We start from the raw sequence: 16,462 nt of genomic DNA, 5'->3' as shown, positions 1-16,462 counted from the left end.
ACTAATGTACACAAGAAATGCTAGCACATATTTGGAATATCAGATTCCTAGTTCTCCAGCCAACCTCAGTGTGTTTTCCTAGGCAATACAGATCTCACACAATGTGGCAGCCAGAAGGGAATTATTAGATGGGCTTTAAGAGTTTGCTTGTCCCAATCCTGTTTTCCTTATGAGCCATGTCAGGGATAATAAGGGTTGTTGCCAAAGTGGGATGCACTCCAGTGGCCCCCAGCCCATGACATGGCTCCTGTATGGTTATTACTGCTGGCATGTGTTGATGTATCTATTCAGATGCTCCAAGTGGACCCTTAGTTTGAGTTATTAACTATCTGCTTCCAACAAAACACTGATTTCTCTCACTTTTCTTTTGGTATTCTGAGTTGTGAACCAAAACAAATAATTTAAATCTAAGGATCTGGTCCAATAACAATATATACTGTACTATAATTGAAAAGTCTGTCTGTTCTACCCTGTAACATATATTTTCTGCTCTCAGAAGAACTACTTGGAGCCAGAATGCTGCTGTAAATAGTGATTACCTTCCTCCACATAGGTTGATTCCCTCAACAGCATTACTCTTTAGAGCTGAGCTCTGTGGAGCTCAGGTGTTTGGCTCTCTGATTAGATAGTACAGAAAAAGAGCAGTGTTGCCCAATTTAATATCACAGAAGAACTTAATAAGCAGGCGGTCCTTGAAACTGGATAAAAAAAAGTATCTTAAAGTCAGTTTTGCAACTTCTACTTCTGATCTCTTTCTCTTTTTAATTTTTTTTGTAAATGTCATAATGTACTGTTGAGAAGGAAAGGTATTGAGGAAAGCAGAAGTGGGAGCGTGCCATGTTCAAAAATGGGAACAGCAGACATTAACTCTCATTCACAGGCTAGAATTAAGTCTCTCTTATGAGATGCGCCCATTTAGTTTTTCAGGAAAGCAAACGACAATTCCTACTTCTGACAGTTTACATAATGATCTTTCCAGGTTCCTTGTGACTCTGACTTATTTACAGAATTACATTTTGTTGTGAAGATCACTTTCAGAGCTCTCACTGGAAAGGTTCTGAGTTGTAGATTGTTTCCTTTGAGAAAATCCTTAAAATCACCACTGTTGTGTTGCTTTTGAAAAATGCTATTATTGATATAAAAATAATAATTATTATTAACTATAATTGAGCTTTCAAATTATATTCTTGGTTGTAGAAAGATGGTAAACAGTGTGAAGCAAATAAAAACATGCAAAATGTACCCTTGGCTAATGTTCAACTAAATGCAGAAAAGAATCTGTGCATAACTGGAAGGCTGAAAAAACTTTCTAGTGGTTGCTGATGAGTCACAGGGTCCAATGTATATCATTTTGTAATGATAAAAAATAATAAATAATAATATAAACATTGCATAGTAACAGACCCATGTCTGATTTTGAAGTAATGCTAAAAAGTAGTATCTGAGAAGAGTCAAACCATTCAATTATTTGCATAGGAAGAGATACTGTCACCACTAGTCTAATCAAATCCATTCTAGTGGTTATTTATAAGTGTTTGTGGGCAACTAGTTGAATATTTTATAAAACCTGATTTTCAGTTCTGTAATTTCTCAGCGGGCAAATGCAGTCCCTTGATGATGATCCAAGGCTTTGAAGAATAAATTGATTCAAAGGGGAAAATTAGATGGCACTTATTATACTGTCTAACTAGCAATCCTCTGTCATTTGTCTGTTGGATGATAAATGTCTTGCTTTGCCTACCTTCCTCATTTAATAATGTAACTTGCATTTAGTGGTATAAAAGAAAACCTCGCATTTTTAGTAAGAGTTAACTTTAACCAGTATTTCTGTGAGTGAGATGTATGTATGTTTAAGCTCTATAAATAATTCCCATTGTACACATTGCTTAAACGTTTTAAAGCCTCTTATTTAATCAGAAACACTTTAGAAATAGAGTATCTTGCCCAATTACTTCAATATATGCTTAGTGTGCATTACAATAATTTGTGGCACAACTTTAAATTGCAAAAAAAATCAGTTAATCTAGAAACAGTAGATACTGGAGTTACACCTAATTTATTCATATTGGTTTTAGGTGTTGACTGTTTGGATATGATTTTGTTTGTTGGAGTTCAAAATCCATACACTAAACTGGGAATTCCATGCCCTTGCCTATTCATATCAGTTTTGCATAGACTGTTCAGTATTCTTGGAATTAAGTAGTTTTTTTATATGTATGTCAAACATAATGTATTTCAACTCAATTCAATTTCCCAAAATATTGAATTAAAAAGGCTATATTTTGAAATTACTTAAAATTCTTTATGGAATTTATCTGCAAAAGCAAGCTACTTATTATTTGATAATACTCACCGAGCCCCTGTTTGTGCTTGTTAAATGGAGTTGAAATTAGAGTAGCCAAAAGCTTTTCACAATCCTCTGAGAATTACGTGGGCCATACAACTGTTGAAAGCTTCAGGTTTGAGACCTGGTCCTCAGCCCTAGCATAACTGCGATACATCCATGGAGCTGGGCCAATTGGCATGAGATAAGAATCTGACCCATAATGAACAAAATCAACATGTAAATTCATGCCATTCAGACAGAATGTTCTAGGAAAAATGGTGTTACCTATTTTCTCAGAAAAGTTGACTTGTAAAATCTCATCTTTAAACATACATTGCTGGTGAGTTTGAAAATTGAGGTCTAAGATGAGAGACACATATTTTGATGACTTTCTTGCAGCAGGTTCACATAGGAATTCAGACTGTTGAAATGATGTCTGAATTAGAGATTTTGCTACACTGACTCATTATGATTGTATAGTTTTATAATTTAAATGCTAATAACACCTACTGATGTTCTAAGATATTATGCCAGATATGGGCCCAGGTTGAAAGAAAGTCTGTAAGTTTGTGTGTTTTTTGTTTGTTTTGATGCTCTCTCTAGGGAGCAAAAGTACATTATTCTCAGAGCAGTAGGACTTCAATGCATAAAAATGGATTTTAGAGGAACCTGCATTCCTTGTACAGGAAAAACCACAATAACAGCTTTGTGCAGTTATGTTGGAATGAATGAGACATGGGAAGTAGCACAGACTGTTTGTTGTCTTAATGGTTTGACGTAAGATTCTACTGCTTCTTTCTTCAAAATTTATATTATGAATCAATTCTGGACTAATTCGCCCCATTTTAAATCATGGAATGATATCCACTTTGTAATACACTTCAGTGCTTATTCATTTAATGCAATGAAGAGCTGGGTTCAACATGCCCTTTACCAACTCAGGTTAAAAGTATATTCTACAATGATAAGCTGTATTATTTCTTCTGTTACAGCTTTTGTTGATAACACTTGTAGGGAAAGTAAAAGGCATATCCACATGAGGAGTGTTTTTATGAGTAGGTGATTTGCCATGTGTTAATGTTCTAGAATGAAAGTTATGGAATTATTCAGGACTAATCTTTGGAGTTCAAATTCAAACTTCACATCCATATAAACAACCTTACAAGCTTTGATGAGTTAATGTACAGAGGTAACCACACCTGAGGTAGAGGGGTAGGGTACAAAGGCTGAAGCACACAGTACCAGTTTCACAACTGTCCTGGGTTTTTTTCTCATAATGAGATTATTTGAGAAGGTATTTACATTCTGATTGTGGTAATAAAAAGTAATAATATTCCTGGTTTATAGCTTTGAGACATGTCAGGATTTCTCACCTGTAGTCATGTTAAGGAATGGCAGCATGTACCAACCAAACACCCTGCTCTTTTAAAGAATAACTTGAAGGAAAAGGAGAAATAATAAAAACATTGCATGTTGACAGACCTTGTGCACTAATGCAAAGCTGCTTGATTGAGCAGTGTAGTGTCAACCATGTCTTTCTTCTAATGCTAAAAGTAATGCACATAGACAGAGTGACAATCAGAATACAGCCTCCCATCAGCTGTAATTAATCTTTTAGTTAACAAAGACTAGAAAAGCTTCTCATCAGCCTCTTCTGAAGTCCGAGGCACTCTGTTTTTTGATGTTTGCATTCTGAGTAAAATTGTCCCCACCAGTTCTAACAAATTGAAACACCAGGCTAATTATGGCAGCTAATGAAGTGTGTGGAATGGTCACAGCTTGTCGTGAAACTGTTCCTTCAGCTCAGATTAGAGTTTCATCAATCACTTTTTTAAACTGATCCAGAATTGCTTCTGCCCAGTGCTTGGCATTTTTAATGCTGTTTCTGTAATTGGTTTTTTCCCCAAAGCTTAGGCTATTTTTTGAAATATTACATTCTCAGGACAGGACTTACAAACTCCAGTTTATAAAAAAACATCTCATTATTGCCTCTATCAGCTGATCAAGTGCTAGAAAGCTAATAAAAGAAGCAGAAATATAAAATTTGATATATTGCTTTTAATCCAGCTAAAGGTAGCAATAAAGCATATACACATATATGTATATGAATCATTATTACTGTGGGCTGGATGTACACTGCAATCTCCTGAGACATGGTTTGTGGGCTGGATGGTTCAAATCCCACTGAAAGACCTAAATGAAATGAATGACTTCGTCTTAGCTTATTTCCTAGTGGATTGTGGTCCTTCATATATCACTCAAAGGGTTTGGCATGATTTGTAGTTTTTGCAGATGCCCAAGCCTTTGGCAAAAGGAAGGCCAAAATGTGTTGCTATTTAAAGAATTTCCACACTTCAGTTCAAATCTGAAGTCCTCAGAGAAGTATGGGAAACTTTACAGTATAACTTACATTGCTACTACATTGTCAATGAATAAATTAGCATATAAATCCTTGTAAAAATTCCCAGTTCCTCTTCACTTATAAGATATAATCATACTCAGCTATACATTCAAAGTTCTGTATAGACATTAAAGGCATAGATATTAAAGTCTCAGGCTAAATTCTTTCCTCAGCATGGCCAGCAGAGTTGAATCTAGTTCAGAAGTTACCCAGCTGAAAAATGAAACAAACTTTTGCTTATGCACCCCACAGACTGTTGCTGCACAAGTTGTTGCATTTAATATCCACGTAACATGTATTCATGTCAGAACCAAGGCAGCACGGCTTTAGTTTTTGAAGTGCTCAGCAAGCTATTTTTAAAATTTGTGCCAATAAGTGTAATCCATGTAATTTTTTCTGAATAATGTTTAATCTGTAGCAATGTTTGGCTATAAATACTAGCTGTTCTTCTCCCCAAAGCTTCTAGTCAGCAAGTTTGTCCAAACTCACTTCATGTCAATGCCAAAACAAGTCTGCGGCACCGGAGTCAGTAATCACTGTAGGTGATGCTGTTCCTGAACTGTATCAAAGAACTGGTGGATTTACATAGAAGAAAAAGTGCCACTGAAAACATGACGCATAAAGAAGATATGTTATCATATAAGAGTAAATACAGACAGAAAAAATAGCAATAGCTATTAGTCTAAAAGCTTTTGTTCCCATTTTATTGATTAATGAGAGCATGTGTAAACACTGGATGGGAGATGAGTAGTTTCTCTAGTGTTAGCCCATCTGCAAAGTAAGCTTCCTGCAAAATGAGGAAATATTCATGTTTGATAATTTCTATCTCTTCTGAAGGTAGCTTGTATTTCTGGAGGAGAAAAGCTGGTTTTCTCTTTAGCTTTCATCAGTGCTAGGGCACACTGCTGACTCATGTTTAGCCATTCGCCCACAAGGACCAGCAGCTCCTTTTCTGCAGAGCTGCTGCCCAGGGTGTGAGCCTCCAGCCTGCTTTCCTCCAGGATGAGTCTGTGCCAGGTGAATTTGTCCATCCTGTGTTTTGTAGGGTTCTGTCAGGCCATTCCTCCAGCCTGTCTGCATCGCTCTGAGTGACAGCCCTCTAGTGTCTCCATGGCAGCCATTACGTTGGTGTGATCCAGGAACCTGAGGAGAGTGCATTCCATGTCCACCTCCAGGTCTCTGAGGGAGATATTAAGATAGGCCCCAAGACAGCACCTGGGGAAATATGTTGGTACCCAGGTCCAGTTCAGGAGAAGCCATTTATTGCTACCCTTTGAATCTGAGACTCCAGGCAGCAATTACATCTATTAGTCTGCACATCTAGACTATAATTTACCAGCTTGGTTAAAAGGATTCACTGAGACATTGTGTTGAAAGCCTTGTTAAAGCTCAGCCAGACATCCACTGTTCTCCTTTGATCTGCATATCTAGTAATTTAATCACAGAAAATAATCAGGTTAGAAAGTGTCATCCAGAACCATGGGAAACCAGATTAAGTCTAGCTGAAGTACTGGTTTTGTCACATATCAGAAGCCAAATAAGATACAAAATACTTTCATTTGAGGATTTCAACTCAGAATTTTTCCTCCTTAACTCCTGGTGGCACGATTTTGTCAAGTTATGTATAGTTGCAACTTGATCTTGGCAGGTTAAATATTTTCTGGCTTTAGTCTAGCAGGTTAAAAGTGGTTCTGAGTTTTTCTTGGCAGTGAACACTTGGCACTGAACACTTGGCACTGGCTTATTTTCAGCTGAAAAGAGAATGTGGTAGTTGAACAGATTAGACAATGAAGGGGGCAGCTTACAAATGGCTTAAGTCAAGACGTTCATCCCTAAGTGCAGTAGTTTCTCATGCAAGTCTTGTTGCTAGTGGAGTGTGTGTGATGGACAGGACAAGAAGCTGGTTTAAAAATACTGTCGTAAGAATATGTCCTTTACTTTTTTCATCAGATGCTTTTTAAGTCTGTGGGTTTTTTGTACACAGGAATGTGTGTTAGGCTCCACCTCAGATTTAACAACTGCTTTAAAGGCCTATATATTTCTTATTAGAGTGTTTTTGTTCTTGACAATGTTATTTATAAATCTTAAATAGATTAAGATGAACTTCTGCTCCCCTCTTCAGAGATATTTTGTTAAAATACACTGTAAGAGGTAGATATTTGCATGACAATAGCAAATAAACGCCTCTTGGGATTCTGAATACTTACTGAACTATTTCAACTGCACATTTGTTTTTTAGGCCAGATTCAGTAAAGTTCAAGGGTATCCAAGTATGAAATAGCTTGCAGGGAAACTCACATTGGTTTCTTAATTTAATTTACTTGTAAAAAAAAGGCTACATAGTGAAAAAATAGAGTATTATCTTCGGCAATTTTGGTTCATATACAGACATTCAGAATAGAATTTGGGTGATATTGTTTTATAACATTGCCTAAAGTATGGTAGAGCATGCACTGTATCTTTGTGCAGGAAACTATACTTGTAATGTTGAAACTGACTCTGAACAGGTCTCAAAGTACCTGGAAAGTGTCCATCAAGGTGACTTATTCTTCTTCTGTAGGTTAGCTTTATACACTTAAAGAAATTAATTAACTGAACATTTATTTATAAGGGAGACTGCATTTCTTTCTAAAGCATTGTAAAGCTAGTCCATGTTTGAGAGGAAGGACCAGACAGTGCCTTGGCTTGCAGATCATTAATAAATGGAATAAATGAACGTAGAGGGTACAGCTGGGAATTCCACCCTTCCTTCCCCTTGGGCAACCACAATGACTGCAGGGTACTAAATAAATGTAACAAATGCAAATTTGGACCACAAATCTTCATTGCTAGTTATATTATACATGACAAAAAGGACAGCCTAGTTTCAGATCCCAGGTTAATTTTACAGAGGCAATACTTACAGGAAAAAATAATTTACTGGACCCAGTCCTTCCTCTCTTTTCCTTTGTCCTTGCTTACACAGAACTTCATTGAATCCCAGAGATAATTTGCTTGTGAGAAAGGACATTAAGGGTTGACACATTTGTAGTCCTTAATGAACATGGCTATCACAGAATATCTTACTTGTTTAGGAATAGTTGTGCTTTCCTTGTACAGTGGCTTAAACTATTGCATTTTGAAGAGCATCATTATTTTCTGACATGTCATAGCTTAATTTGTGCAGCTATGAAAGGGGATACACTTTTGTTTCTTTCTCCAAACTGCTTCTAACCATGCAGGAGCTAAAATAGGCTCTTCTCAAGCCTAGAACACATCCTCTCCTACCTTGCACAGATGAGGACAAGAAGTTTTAGAGCTTGATTGTCAGTTGCCTCCAACTATCTCCAAAGCACAAATTAGCACAATTTAGATGCAGAGCAATGAAAGGAAACTTCAGTGAGCACAGATGAGCAGCAGAACACTCCTTTCTCCAATACTCCAGAAAGGGAGGAATGGAGTCATAATTTCCATGTTTGGCTGTCCCAAGGGAGCACACGTGGCTGTGCTGCTCATAGTTGACACATCCCACAAAAAAGCATTTAAACCCATGTGATTATCAAGTCAGTGGTTTTTCAAACTCATGAGCCATCATTAGAAATCCTTCACAATTTCTAGCAAGCACTGTTTGAGTTTGGCTTCCTCATTTTTAATTCATAAAATAAAAACATGTAAGAGACAGTGACAGTTATAAATATCCATGAAAAATTAAGGGTAAAAATAATGAAATGTTTGTTACATAAATTAAATAGCAATTAATGTTTTCTCTTTCTGTTTGGAAGATAGGATATTAAAACAGTGTTGTTAAATTTCCTACTGTGAACATAATTTCCTGATTCTTTTTTACAACACATTATCATAATGTCAATAAAAGACTAAAACTAACAAATAGAAAGAAACTTGCCTGATGTAAGTGTAACACAGAAGGTTATAAATTTGCCTTTTATGACAGCTATACAATATCATTTTATTTTAAGATCTAATAGCAAGTTGATTCAAAGGGTAAGGCTTACAAAGTCATTAAAGCAAGTAGAAAATTGCCTTTTACCATAGTCACCCAGTCTTTTTAAATCAAAGAGTTTTATTGTTGGTGGTGATGTTTGCATTTGCAGGAGGTAATTAGGGAATGAGTTAGGCATCACACTCAGAGCCCTCAAGCTTGTCAACAAGAACCATAAAACTTCACTTGAAAAAAAGAAAAATCAGTGTTAGAAGACAAATTGTAGAGACTAGAGGGAAACAGGATCATAGCATTTTGAGTCAGTTTGACCTTTGCTGTGTCTATCCACAATATGGAGAAACACATGTATGCTTCCATGAAAACTTTATTGCTCCCACCAGAAAGAGCAAAATGTAGAGATTTTCATCCTGGTAGCAGTAGTGGACAGTTGAAGGAGGAGGCAGAGCTTAGTTCCTCCTTCTCCTCCTCTGCATGGTGTTGGTCAGCTGAATAGGGAAAGGTGCAGTTCTACTCCCTTCATCACAGCAGTGGTCACTTGTCAGCTGTGGGGCAGGAGCCCTGATAGGATTTTCCCTGGGAGTCAATACCCCTGTGCTGACACAATGAGATCCAGTCCCTAAGGCATGCTCCAGGCGTTTGTTATTGTCTCGTGTATGAAGGGGCTGGTTGACCCAATTGGTTAACACATTAGCTTTTCAATTTTATGGCATCAAGTCATGGAAGACCTCTTCCTAGATTTTGGGTTTTTTTCTTCACAGCAGAAAGTAAAATCGGCAGTCTGTGCTCACCAGCCACAGAAACAGAGTTATGCCAAACAACTGTGTCCTAAACTTAATGGCTAATTAGCTGTTTAAGCTGTGCCCAAGAAATAGGTTCTGTTGCCCATGGGAAGTAGTGTGAAGCTGTTATTAATGTCCCAGCTTATATCTCTTAGTAAGTCTTATGAGCAGTGCTGCTTAAAGGGACTAAATGTACAACAGGGAATTAAAAATTATAGTACCCCTTTCACTGACTGAAATATTGTAAACTTTTTACACTGGGGCCAGGATTGGTGTCAATGTACTTTGTGTGAAAAGTGCAATAGAAGCATTAGTATTTGACAGGCCTGGTTGAAATAAGTGAAATTAATGGAGCTCTTTTCATATAGGACAAGGCCATGGCACCCCTTTCATGCTGCTTACAGACAGAGAAAAGTCAATACTTTTTTATTACTTGATGCTGACCTACATTTTGCACTACAAGTGCCAGGCCCACTAATTGGTTTCAGTTGTGAGAAAAGTTTGCTCCAAAGAAACACTGGAGCAGATAAATCAATCTTTTTTAGGGTAGCTTAGTGGGTTTTGAGTACTTGAAATGACATTTGTGTTGTATTGACAGAATGGGTTGTTACACTCATTTTATCATGTCAGAGGGCCCTGTACTAGTTGGAAGTATTGTTAACCAGTATTGATAAATTTGCTGAGAATAAAAGTTAGCTGGATCAACATTTTACTTGTCTAACAGCTTGCTGTTTCTGGTTTGCTTCCTTGTTAGAGACCTCTGTGGATATTAGCAGATCAGGAGGCTTACTGTGACAGCTCCATTTAAAACTTTATTTGACTATTACAAGCATTAGGATCATAGGAAACTCTTAAATATGACCACTTAGTGTTTAGCAGGTGGGGTTGTGGACAAGAGCTGAGCAGTGACACTTGGCAGTACTGCCTGGTTTTCAAAGGAGCTGTGCATATGGGATGTCTCCTGACTTTGTGGGAAAGCAGGATTGCTCAATGACTTACCCTACACTAAGAACATTCCTGCTGCAGGGACATTTGTACAGAATTTCCCATCCTATAAGGTCTTGGTGTGTACTTGTGGATATTAGTTTCAAAGTATTGTTTCCTGGTTTTGCTCCCCAATAGCACGAAGATAGAATTATTATTCCAGCAACTGTGCCTGTTTTTCAGTTATTCCTTCTGCCATTAATTCCTAACAGAATTTACTTTCAGAATAGGTATTCTATAAAGAGCAGAACAGAAGAGGCCTAATGTCTCTATAAGAGCAACAGATACAATTCCAGCACTACAAAAAAGTTTTTCTCAGATGCAAACTTTTCATGGATTGGTTTGCCTTTTACACAGCACATGATGCCATGGTTGAGATAAGTGCATTTATACGCTGTCCCTTTAGTGTTTTTCAATTGACTCAGAAGAGGAATCACTGCTATGAATATCTGCTGTTGATGGAATGTTATACATTTCAGAGAATACTTGTCATTATGCAATTTATATTTGAAAATTCTGCCCAAGTTGCTTCTACTAACCCATGAAGGAGTTCTATATTTGTACAGCCTAACACAAATTTAGTCTCAATTCATGCAACCAAATCTTTACTTGTTCAGCAAACACAAGTTTTGTCATTACAGAGAAAGGAAAAACTATACTATCCTGTAAGCCAGATAATATGAGTTTATTGTACACTTATTTTTCCAAGTTTATCACACACTTAACAGTTTCATAATTATTATGGACTTGAGAGATTTGATAAGTGAAATTACCCTGAAGTGTATATGCAGGAGCTCAGAATAAATGGTAATAAGAGTGCTCTCTGGCCTTAGAATCTGAGCGTCAATCTGCTACTGCTGTTTGTCTGTTCTTGCTTTTGTCTGAGGCAGCTACTTTCTACTTCATTAAATTTCCAAGAAGATACTCAATGATAATTCCTATCTCATTTTTAACTGCATTTTTATATTACAGGATATTGTACAGTACTCTCAAAATTGCTTGGAAAGAAACACTGTTAGTAGATATTTGTTTCTAGAATATCACAGAAGTCATTTTCAAGGGCCTCCAAACCAATCTGAAGGTCTACAAGGTCTTGTTCATTTGCCAGCATTTGTACGTGATCTGTATTTATGTAAGTCTGCATAGTCAGATGAAAAATGTCTTTGGAATTTGCTTTAATAACATTCCAAATATAGACTATGTAACCATTTGGCAAGTCTAATCTATGACATCAGAGTGCTGATTGAGACAAATTTTTGGTGGCTTTATGCCACCTTTTCTGACTCCATTGTTTCGAACTGATGAGCTCACAAGCTCAAGTATATAATACATTGAAAGGGTCTTGTGAAGCTCTGTCAGCTGAACTTGAGTCACTTACAATTTACTAGAGTGAAAAGAATCAAAGCTGGACAAATTTAAAAAGGAAGTGTTACATCAACTTTGTTTGGGAACTTCAAAGTAGTTCTCAGTGTTGAGAATTTCACCTCTCTGATCCTGAGAGTTATATGGCATGATTTAAGAATGCATTGTGGAAAAATTCCATAAAGCTCAGCTCTATGCTCCTGTGCTCCCAAGAGCAAAACTATAGACTGAGCTCACCAATATGTGTGAATTCATATTTGTAAGTCTGTTCATTCCAACTACCAGCAGAGAGGAACTGATGGTGAAAATAATTTTGACGAAGCCTGTTTTTCTCCATTCACAACCTGTGTTCTTCAAAAGGATTATTTACATAGCTTCATAACTTCTATGCTACGTACCAAACAGCCTAAATTCAAGATGATTCCCATCAGAATCAATGAGCAGTGCATCACTATGCTTCTCTTCATGTTTTCAGTGGTCATTTCACCATTCCATTAGATGGACGTAAGAACCTGGCCTCTAATTCCTTTCCCTTTATGATGTGAGGAAGATCTTGCAAGGCCAGGTGGTGATTTCAGGCCTTACTTTATTTCTCTGTTGAAATCTGATTAAAATCTTTATCTTCAAATACAGAAAAGATAGAAACAAGATCTTTTTCCCAAAATATATTTAGAATTTAAATGTGTGCTATGCAATTTTTACCTAGTATACTTCCTAAATTTCTTTAATTAATGTAACTCTAAAGACAAGAATGCTTTTGTTTATCCACCAGACTCTGTAATGTTCCCTAAATGTGGTCGAACATAACTGCTGTCGTCATAATCAGAGCCAGTTGTTTAAATGCTCAGTTGTGAGTATCTAGTGGAATAGTTTTAAATAACAAGATAAACAGTACAGCTGCCAAACCAAAGTAATCTTACACTGAGGGGGCGTGTGGCACAAGAAATTTCCTCTTTGTCATTTTGATTTGAGTTTGAAGCTGGACCTGGGCTTAGTTCCAGCTCAAAACCACTGTTCACTTCAAAGGCTCCTAAATCGTCCCAAGGAGCTAATTTTGGCAGCCAATTGTTTTTGTTTGGCCAGGAATCCTAATAGCAAAAGCCGTCTGCTCCAGCAAATAAAGATCTCTGCCATGCTCAGCCTTCCCATTCCTGATTTTATCCTGATAGGGGCTGCACAGGTTTCACTGATTTCCCTGTCTCACCCAAAGCTCACCACTTGCTAAACTGTTCACAATTTGTTAAGCTGTATGTAACTGTTCTGCATGTAAATTAATGGGATACTTTCTGTTTTAAAAATAATAGATACCATGTTCTGCTCTGAATTACTGCTTAATCCTAAATTATTGCTGGATTATCTGCTTGCTTTCTCAGCAGCTAGAGCTGGTTTGTTGATTTTTCCTTTCCCATGAACAGAATTAGTCTGGTTAATTTACTGAATTGAATATAACTAGCCTTGCTTTAGAAGGAAACAATTTGCAGTTGTATTGGAGATACTATAATATTTATTAGAATAATTATATGGACAAAGTTTCCTATGGTAAGAAGGTGCTTGTGATGCTGAATAGACACTGAAATTTAGAATATTGTGCCATTCTAAAAGTTTAATATCAAAATATGCAAATAGGCTATTTCTGTTGAATAAAAAATTGGCCAGTATAAGGCATAGAGAAGCATTAAAAAGTAAATCTTGTGAATCCTTTAGGAATGGGATACTCACTTTCACACCCCACACGGATTATTTAATTATTTAATTTTGAATGTAGGCCTACCTTGCTATTTTAAGATTTACGCAGCAGAAATTTGGAGGAATCATAGTAAACAAATTTAAGTGTGAGATTTAAGAAATTATATGTTCTCAGTTTGGCAAAGTGCAATGCAGATGAAAGGCAGGTGGGCCCAGTCAGTGTTTGCATGAAGCTTACTCGAAGTCAGAGGTGCTCTATACAGCTGAACTGTGCTCTGTGAAGTAGCTAAATCCAAATTGTCCAGGGAATGATAATTCTGTTTCATGTCCTTAAAAAAAAAAATTATTCTCTTTTAGAGATGAAATGAAACCTTTCAGATTGGGAAATGTGCTGAAAAGATAAAACTTTTCCCTTTCTTTAACTCATGGCCTCAGACATTCCATGAAGATGTTTCAATTTCTTCCACTTTCACAGAGCTACATGTTGGCAATAGAAAACAGGACAAAATATTCAGAACAACTCCTTAAAAATGAATAATCAGATCCTAGAATGCTGAGAGTTCAGCTGTGGCATTTTTCTAAAGGTAAAAACCATTTTAAAGCAAACCAAGTATTTTCTGTTGTTATACTATCCTCAGTACTTCAGGTTCAAGGAAATAATTTTATTAAGAAGGTTTTAAAACCTTTATCTTAAATACCATGAACTTGCTAATCATTTACCATGAGTATTTTTTACTAAGTAGACAAATCAAAATATGATTTAGAACACTTTGTTTTACTATCTTGTTTGTTGGCTGAATTTATGTTGTACTCTTAAGGCACAGCTTCACTTGTGTTTCCCTTATTCAATTTAGATTTTCAAACATTTGCACTAAAAAATTGAATGTAATAAGCAAGAAATTTACCTTGGGGGAAAAAACATGTTCAGGAATCACCCTGCTTCTCCTAATCAATTTGTTGCAACTAGTGCTTAATTAATAGATATTAATTTTTTGAAAATATTTCCTACGGAGCTGTTTTAATACCTCTATTTCAAAGTTAACCAGGGTAGAAAAGTTTAAATATAGCAAGACTATTGTGCTTTCTTTAACCTGCCTCGTTTCCAGGGAAGAGAATAAACTTTTGTATACCATGTATACCATTATATTTTGCAAATATAATTTCTAGAGCAGGAAATTTCTGCAGTTCTTCTAGTTGCTGAGAGTTTGAAATACATATTTGCTTTCAATTAAATCCATTCTTTTGCTCCTCTTTAAGGCAATATTCATATAATGTAAAAACTGTATATTTAATATTCACTATTTTGCATAATTTGCATTCTATCTATATAATGAAATGTAACTAGAAGACAATATTTAGAACTCTAAAATATCTTTAAAAAAAGCCAAACCCACCGAAGCCTAACATAATTTTTTTCTCTCTTTTTTTAGGACTTTGAAACACTGTTTTCATCAATTGCTCTCTTCGAAAAGTTTGGAAAAACTTACTCCAGCACTGGGCAAATACTGTAATTGTCCTGGAGACACATGGAAAGTAGTCAATAAATGTATTTCAGCAAATATACAGCATTATATTTGTCCTGGAGACACATGGAAAGTAGTCAATAAATGTATTTCAGCAAATATACAGCATTATATTTGTCCTGGAGACACATGAAAAGTAGTCAATAAATGCATTTCAGCAAATATACAGCTGTATGTTGACTAAATATTCCATAAAATACTCTTTTTGTGATGGATACTGTGTCTGAAGTAGTTTTAATTGATTTTGCTTGAACTTTAGGCAATATGGCTTCCAAGAATTATCAAAAATGAATTTAAAAAAAAGTTTTATCTTAAAGTAATAATTTCTGAAAAAAACTGTATTTTATTTAGTATAAATAATTTAGAATACAAAATCAGAGTCATCAAGTGAAATACTCAGAATCACATTTATTTATTACACATTTGTAAATGAGATTAACACTAAAAAAGGAAAAAAGTGTAAAATTTATCTCTTTTTTTTCCCCTCACAACAATAAATGTATCTGGTTCATCACTGTTGTTCATCATCTTCAGTGTTAGGTATCCTTGACTGATCCGTGACTTCAGAAGTGCAGGATAGACATTAAATGGAAGATAACATATTTTAAATCCTGTTAGCATTTCTGTGGGTGAAAGAACTTGAGTTTTAAAAAAATAAAAGTTCTGATAACACATATGCCTTATTACTAGGTCAGTTTTTCTATTTCCATTTAATACAGGAGTTAATGCACAGGTCTTTATCAGTACCTGTGCATTAACTCCTTGTCCTGTATGCCGTGACTACAAAATTGTGTGATGCTTGGTCAGAAGAACACATTTGAGAACACAAAACTTATGCTTGTTTCCTCTGTTCATTCCTGCAAAATACTGAGTTTCCTCAGAGCCCATCCACTTCAAAAGGCTCAAAGAATTCAGCATCACTTTGATATCTAAAGATCAAATTACAAGCTAATTCTTAAAATCATGTGAGTGGATTTTTACAGGAATTTTATGCTGAATTTTCTATGATACCATATTTGCTTTTCACGTCATTTGACTATATTTTAATCAAATATTGATTGTTTATCTGTTACTCAATGGTAGGCTTTTTAGTACTATTTTAGTACTTTTTAGTACTATTTTTAAAATGTGATTCTTATGGCCCCTATAAATGTGAATAAAACTTCCATGCGTGTTTGTATGAATACTTTCTGAACCTGGTCTATTGGAAGGTGTGCCTGCTCATGGCATGGATATTGGATCTGGATGATCTTAAAGGTCCCTTGCAACCCCAGTCTTTCTCTGATTCTATAAACTAGGAGTCACAAATTTCCTTTCTCTAGGTTTTCACCTGTCAGGCTATGTGAAAAAGTTTTACTGCTACCACACACCAGAGTAAAAGCCCTTCCAATTCCATTCGAGCAGGTTGCAAGAGCAGGCACTGTGCTGTACTGGTATTACTTTTTGGAGTTTGTTATTCTC

The 16,462-nt window shown here is 36.0% G+C and overlaps 1 protein-coding gene across 1 annotated transcript in view; it reads left to right on the top strand.

The window, feature by feature from the left end:
- Nucleotides 1-15,072, top strand: part of SPATA17 (spermatogenesis associated 17) — an 86,367-nt gene extending 71,295 nt beyond the window's left edge. The window contains exon 10 of the mRNA XM_058802627.1: nt 14,909-15,072. Coding sequence (XP_058658610.1) covers nt 14,909-14,989 — 81 coding nt within the window. The 3' untranslated portion in view covers nt 14,990-15,072. The remainder of the gene's footprint in view (nt 1-14,908) is intronic.
- The last annotated feature ends 1,390 nt before the right edge of the window (nt 15,073-16,462 follow it).

This window comes from Ammospiza caudacuta, chromosome 3 (genome assembly GCF_027887145.1).
Source record: "Ammospiza caudacuta isolate bAmmCau1 chromosome 3, bAmmCau1.pri, whole genome shotgun sequence".
Lineage (NCBI taxonomy): Eukaryota > Metazoa > Chordata > Aves > Passeriformes > Passerellidae > Ammospiza > Ammospiza caudacuta.
The sequence above is the reverse complement of the archived record's forward strand: the minus strand, read 5'-3'. Positions and strand labels throughout refer to the sequence as shown.